Genomic DNA, 7,633 nt, shown 5'->3' with positions numbered 1-7,633 from the left:
TCAAGGAAGAGAGAGTAGAAAATAAGTATTTTACATTTACTTGTCCAACCTAACTGCTGAATCAGTGTGTCTTGTTTCACCATTGCTGTTAATCCATTTTCTCCCGAGCTACTAGGAGCTTCAGATATTCTGGTCCATAACAAAATTATATATCTTTTTCTTACCATAACAAAGCGTTTCATGAGAACTGATGTTATATATTACATATGTTTGCTCAGTATCATAACTAGTGGTACTGGGTGTTATGGTACACTTTACTGAGCTTTTTGAATGTCAATTTTTGGACGATCTGTCGTTAAACAATTGCCTAAGTGACACCCAAATAAATACATGCATTAGTTTTATTGTCTTTTTTAGAGGTATTGATGGTACTTGCTGTGTACCTACATGTTGTGTAACTACTGAAAAAAGTTAAATTTACTTCAAATAAATGTTATTTCCTGTTCAGATATGCTGCCTATATATTTTTTAACTTTACTTTGGGGTCATCCAGTGTTACTCATCAGTTGAGCAAAACTTGTCTCTATTCTCTACTGTTACTAGTTTGTAGAGTGTCTACAGACACTAAACTGTTTTCACTTTAATTTGACAGTCCTAAGACCTCTCTACTAATGCTTAGTTGAACGTCGACTGATAGTTTGTTGAGAATCAACTATTTTCTCTGTTTTGCTCTGTTAATAGTGTGTAGACACTAAACTGTTTTCACTTTAATTTGACAGTCCCAAGACCTGTCTACTTATGCTAATTTGAATATTGACTGATAGTTTGTCGACAGTCATATGACAATCAACAGGTAGTCACCTACACAGGGTGCCTATTGATTGATAAAACATTCTCATCTTTATTTTACAATGAACATATATGATCAACAGAGGGTTGAATGTTCATTCATTAGATGTGTTCCTTGTGAGTGGGGGAAAGTTGATCCATATGAAACGTAAGTTGAGAATTGGTTGATAACAGCAGTTGATAGTCAACTTACTAGAAGTTGACACTCAACTGATAGTTGAATATTTGTAAAGAACATGTAATAAAAAGTACAATGTCTGTTGCAGACTGTATTTGTAAGAATAAATTAACAAAATAAAATGATCGTATAGTTAACTAACACTTGGTTGAATGCATGTTACATATTTGATGACAAGCTTTACGTATCAACTAACTCACTGTTTAATATCAACTAACCATCTACTAATAATGCAACTAATAGTTAACTGACAGTTAGTTGAATGCATGCTACGTGTACAAAACAACATCTACTAAACATGCAACTTATAGTTAACTGACAGTTGAATGCATTCTAAATATGTATCAACTTACTCACTGTTGAATATCAACTAAACATCTACTAATAGTGAAACCTATAGTTAACAGACAGTTAGTTGAATCCTTGTTTTTTTTTATCTGTTGAACAAACTCTGTTGAATATCAACTAATCATCTACTAATAGTGCAACTTATAGTTAACTTACAGTTAGTTGAATTCATGTTACGTATCTGTTGAGATATGTAAACTCATTCACTGTTGACATGCAACTGCGTATCAACTGATGGCTTGTTGAGTGTCAACTGTGGACTATCGAACTAAAGTGTTACCCAAACAACAACCAAGGGAATAGTAAAGGGTTTTAACATTTTGGGTTTCTTGAGAACATTTCAGGCATGAAGGCCAAAAAGTCTCCTGCTTCACCACTCTCGACTTAAAAAATATTTTGATCTTGCTGCCCTTTTTGAAGAAGACAGTTTCTTCTTCAAAAATGCACAGTTAAAGGGATGGCCTTGTCGTCAACCCTTTTTTGATAAATTATTCCTTTAAGCATCATTTTCCTCAAGTAAAGTATTCATACCACTTACTGCTGAAGAGATGGACACTGAGGTGTTCCAGATCCAATACCTGTGCTCCTTGACTGTCTCTAAGTTGAAAACAGAGCGTGGGAGCGATGACAGGTTGCCTCAAGGAATGTTGAAGCACAAGTGATTCATCTCTTTCTTTCATCTTTGTGCAAGGAGGAGCAAAACGATTTTTAATTCATACCCAGCAAAACGCCTCATCCTACGCATACATGCATCAACAGCACATACCTGATCAAACACATAATATGACTTAGGTAACAGTGATTTGATCACCTCTTTCCCTGCAAATGTCATAGGCATGCTGATGCAGCTTCCGGGCATAACGTGATTGTCTATGTGTTAATGCCTGGTGATGATAAATTCATTGTCAAAATGGAGCAGACGGTCTCAGTGCTGCAGTGTGAGCTGAGGAGATACAACATGCATGAATTCAGCTGTAGCAAGACGCCCCCTCGCATGGTTCCCAGTGTCCCAGTTCTAAAACTGAAACCATGCATGAATTTTTAAAAAGACTAATGATCTTAAATGTCGCACATGGATCTGTGGTCCTCTAATGGTGACTCATTAGATGTATTTTAGTGCTCTCATGATTTGTTTGAAATCTCCACAGCTTTCAGGACAATATTACTTAAACTGCAGGAAGAATAGATAATGTACAGCTATGTGGATGTCATTTTAACGAGCTTGAGAGATTATAGACGATAGCCTCCATCTTTTTTTCACATCCTCTTTCTCTCTTTCTGTACTATCATACAACTATCAAATTTTTTCTCCAATCTCTCTTATCTTCTATCCTCCTCTTTGTCGTCTTGCAGGTGTATGGTGAACTGACCCTGCCTGCCACAGGCAAGGTGTCAGAGGACCAAGGCCATGGTAAGCTCTCCTGGCCCTGGTGGCCGTGCCTTAGTGCCCTGGCCGAAGGTTTGGCGATGGGTTGTGGTTGCCTCTCTGGTTGCCATAATAACCTTGACGCTGCCAGGAAGTACCCAGGCCTGTCCACCACGATGCGAGTGCTCGGCTCAGCTGAGGTCGGTGTCGTGCCAGCGGCGGAGGCTCATCAACATACCAGAGGGCATCCCCACGGAGACTAGACTTCTTGACCTCAGCAAGAACCGCCTCCGATGGGTGCAAACAGGTGACCTGGCGCCATATCCACGGCTGGAAGAGGTGGACCTCAGTGAGAATCTCATCGCCACATTAGAGCCCAATGCCTTTGCCAGCCTTCCGAGTCTAAAAATTCTGAAGTTAAGGGGAAACCAACTGAAGTTAGTGCCCATGGGGGCCTTCGCCAAGATGGGCAATCTGACCAGCTTAGACCTGAGCGAGAACAAGATGGTGATTTTATTGGACTACACCTTCCAAGATTTGAGAAGTCTGAAACATTTGGAGGTGGGAGACAACGACCTGGTTTATATATCCCACAAGGTAAGCTCACTGCATATTGTTGTGACTGTAACTGTGTAACTAATTGGCAAATCGCTATTTCTGATTCTGGGCTATATAAATAAAAAATGTACTTGACTTAACTTGAAGAACTAGAAGGAATAATTTTGAAAAATAGATAACAGAGGATATACATTTTCTTATTGATGGAAGTGAAATGTATTCTGTGGGTTTAAATAGACAGTTTTAAACTGTTTAAACAGGGTTAATACCACTTTCTTGTCTACTTGCAAAATATGAACTAAATAAATAAATAAAATCTTAATTTAGATTTTGAAGGCCTTTATCTTCCTGATTCCCAGGCTTTCTCAGGGCTGCTGGGGCTGGAAGAACTCACAATAGAGCGCTGCAACCTGACATCCATCTCTGGACAGACTCTGTCTTACCTCCGCGGTCTGGTCACGCTTCGACTACGCCACCTCAGCATCACTGCCCTGGAGGACCAAAACTTCCGCAAGCTCTCCAACCTGCGGGCTCTGGACATCGATCACTGGCCAGACCTGGAGTACATCTCCCCTCTTAGTTTCCAGGGCCTGGACCTCCGCTGGCTCTCCATCACCAACACCAACATCACATCTGTCCCATCCGCTTCCTTCAAGAACCTGGTGCACCTCACCCACCTCAACCTGTCCTACAATCCCATCAGCACACTAGAGCCCTGGGCTTTCAAGGACCTGCTGAGGCTGAAGGAGCTCATCATGGTAAGCACAGGGTTGACGACAGTGGAGCCCCATGCCTTTGGAGGCCTCCGACAGCTCCGGTTCCTCAACTTCTCCTCCAACGACCTGCAGACCTTGGAAGAGGGCTCCTTCCACTCTGTCAACAGTATGGAGACCCTCAGAGTGGACGGGAACCCCCTGATGTGTGACTGCCGTCTGTTGTGGATCCTGCAAAGACGCAAGACCCTCAACTTTGACGGCAGAGTGCCGGTGTGTGCGGGGCCGGTGGAGGTGCAAGGGGTCAGCCTCGGCGCCTTCACCGATTCTGCACTCTTCGATCACTTTACATGCCAGAAACCCAAGATACGCAACCGTAAGCTTCAGCAGGTAATGCAGATGATTACATTGAGGTTTCATACTTAACAAAACAGTTCATACATGCTCAAGGTTTGATTACTGAGGTTTCCTCTAGCACAAAAGTATTCTCTAATTAGGGATGCACATTTTTCTCCAATGTCTAAACGGAAATGTAATTCAGATTAGTTGACGACTCCATAAGCAAACACTGAGAAAACGAAGCACAATGTAAACAATAAGGTTATACTTTTAGAAGCATATCATACAAGTGTATGTCATGCTAGAGAGACAATAAAAACAAACACAATGGTCAGTTATTATTTTGACATTCAAGGTGGCTCGATTGACTAACATGAGTAACATTAAGTAACAGCAAAAAATGTAATTTCCGGTTGCTGTCACATTGCGGACAAAGACTGTATGATAGCAACACAGCTCCACGTACTGATAATAGATAACCAATCAACTAGTATTTCTGGTGCCGACGACTAGTGAGGCAACAAAGCAGACATTTAAACGTTAACCGTCTGGTCATGTGCATCCCTATCTGTAATACTGCAAGATTTTGTTGTGTGTATATTCTGCAGATTTTGTCTTTTCCCCCCATTAATTAGTCAATACACTTTCCTTTCCTCCACCTCCCTTAGGTGGTCGCTCGTGAGGGCCAGCCGGTGAACTTTCTGTGTCGAGCTGAAGGAGAACCTGCACCTGCTATCATCTGGATTTCCCCACAGCGCAGGCGTATCACAGCTAAGAATTCAGGGCGCATTACTGTTCTCCCGAGTGGCACCCTGGAGATCCGCTATGCCCAGCTCACTGACAGCGGAACATACATCTGCATCGCCAGTAACGCGGGAGGCAACGACACCTACTTTGCCACACTCACAGTGCGTGGTCAGCCGCTGGATGCCTCCTCCGCCTTCTTTCTCAACCGCTCACAGTACAGCGGTGACTTCTACAACGACACAAATATGAACAGCACGCGCGTTTTTCTCAAGTTCACCCTGGACCTGACCACCATCCTGGTCTCGACGGCAATGGGTTGCATCACCTTCCTTGGGGTGGTCCTCTTCTGTTTCCTGTTGTTGTTTGTGTGGAGCCGGGGTCGCGGGCAACGCAAGAACAACTTCACAGTGGAGTACTCTTTCAGGAAATCTGAACCCGCGACCGGAGGCGCCGCGGGAGGAGCCAGGAAGTTCAACATGAAAATGATATGAAACAACGCAGCCAGGGGTCCTTTGGGGGAGGCATGAGCACGTCCCAAAAAAACGTGTTTGACACATGCAAACACACACAGCCACTGACTCGCAAAGAAGTTTGAAAGCACAATATAAGTTCCAGTCTATTGCTCTATTTTAAAATACAGTGCCCACATCTAAACTGGAGCCATGACTAGATTCGATTTGATTGGTGAATGAAGACAAAATGACCCTGATCTCTCTTCCACTCAGTAGTTATTTTCCGCTAGCGGGGAAAAGCATGTTTGAAGGATGCTGTTACAAACCACAGTATTGATAGATATTAAAGAGTTACATGTCGTCTATGAGTTAAGAATTTTTTGAGATACGTTGGCATGCTTTCAGAGCTTTTGGAATTATAATGAGAAAATTAAAAAAAATAAATCTTTTAAATTTCCCTTCACTGTATTCTGTGCAGTCAGGGATTTTTTAAAGAAATGTAATGCAGTGCGACCTGGCTACCGTCGCTTTATAGAATTTGTAGTTATCTCCTCTAAAAATCTGCCTTGTTAAGAATCATGCATGTAGAAACCCAATTTTGAGAGTTAAGTTGTAAGGTCATACTACTGAATAAAACTAATGGTTTGAAAAACAGTTTGAATACGTTTCTCTAACATGTACCAGCCACCTTTATCTATTCTGACCACGGCTGAACATTGAGGAGGGTTCTTTAAGCTCAACGTAATTAACATTATCATGTGTCATTTGTTTTAGTGAGCTAAAGCAAGAGATGTAGAATATGATCTATGAAAATATCTGATGAGAAGGAAAAGATTTGAAACAGTCACATAAATGACAAAAGGACAAATGAAACCACAATTTGACCTTTTATTTCTTTGTGAGATTTGCGACAACGTTAGCTGTGTGAGTTTGGGACGAGCACACTAGGCCGAGAGCCGCTGTGGCTGCCCGTGGCCCGGAGGGTTTGGTTAGGAAGTCAAGCCCCCCAGACACGGGCCGCCACAGTAACCATAGAAACCAACTCAGGAGAGATGGGGAAAGGGGGAACGGACTGGTGGCCACAGGAGAGCTGCTGGGTAGAAGTAGGGGGGGGGGAGTCAATGTGACCTCTTCTTCCTCTATAGATCACAAGCTTCATCCATGCCCTTTGAATCAACAGTAGAGGGGCCACGTGCCAGCCTCCACCCTCCACCCCTGTCCTCTGCTGTGTTGGTGGACACCTGACCTTCCCAGCGCTGCCAGGGGGAGCAGCCTGGAGAGTTGGGTCATACTCAGAGGCAGACAGAGGACACACAGTAACACTGTACGGATACGCATAAGCCCACATACACACACACACACACACACACACACACACACACACACACACACACACACACACACACACACACACACACACACACACATAATCATCCTACCAGTGACAAACGCAGATAGCAACACATTTATAGCACCTTTTCTCAGGAAAAGGGAGATAACTACCCGACAGAGTGAGCCTAACCACTTCTGTTACTCTGCTCAAATTAAACATTCCAGCAATACTGTATACGTGAAGCCATGAAGCCAAAAGTTATTTTCTAAGAGAGAACTGATGTAAATTTGTGACTAAAGCAACAAAGCCATAGTATTTGTAGGTTGTTCTTTTTATACAGTAGTGTGTGTGTGTGTGTGTGTGTGTGTGTGTGTGTGTGTGTGTGTGTGTGTGTGTGTGTGTGTGTGTGTGTGTGTGTGTGTGTGCATGATACAGTTATATAATTATTATTATTATTGATACTGCTGTCTTACAAGCTGTCATGGTGAACACAAGACCGTCTGCTGTAACTGGGTTTGCATAAAGTTGCACCCAATAAAACACATGCACAAACACACACACACACACACACACACACACACACACACACACACACACACAAACATACAGAGGGAGAGGTTGTAAAACCACATATGTGTTATTTGGATTGCTAGGAACAACAATCGTAGTTGCACATGAAGGAGCATACAAATTGAGGACAGCAATCCCAGTGTAGTGCTGACTGATCTCTCTCTGTCTCTGAGACGGTAGGTGTGCATATGTCTTTGCCCCCCTAGCCCAGTGCATCCCCCCTACTTACCTCCATCCCCA

At 42.8% G+C, this 7,633-nt stretch overlaps 1 protein-coding gene across 1 annotated transcript; it reads left to right on the top strand.

The window, feature by feature from the left end:
- Positions 1 to 2,723: 2,723 nt before the first annotated feature.
- lingo3b (leucine rich repeat and Ig domain containing 3b) lies at positions 2,724 to 5,529 on the top strand (the record flags this gene model as incomplete). The annotated part of the gene is made up of 3 exons (XM_080033853.1): positions 2,724 to 3,278; positions 3,599 to 4,342; positions 4,960 to 5,529. The coding sequence occupies 3 exons, from the start codon at positions 2,724 to 2,726 to the stop codon at positions 5,527 to 5,529; spliced, it is 1,869 nt and encodes a 622-aa protein (XP_079889979.1).
- Positions 5,530 to 7,633: the final 2,104 nt, after the last annotated feature.

The sequence above is a fragment of the Ammodytes marinus genome (genome assembly GCF_949987685.1).
Source record: "Ammodytes marinus genome assembly, chromosome: 9".
Taxonomy (NCBI): Eukaryota; Metazoa; Chordata; class Actinopteri; order Uranoscopiformes; family Ammodytidae; genus Ammodytes; species Ammodytes marinus.
The sequence above is the reverse complement of the archived record's forward strand: the minus strand, read 5'-3'. Positions and strand labels throughout refer to the sequence as shown.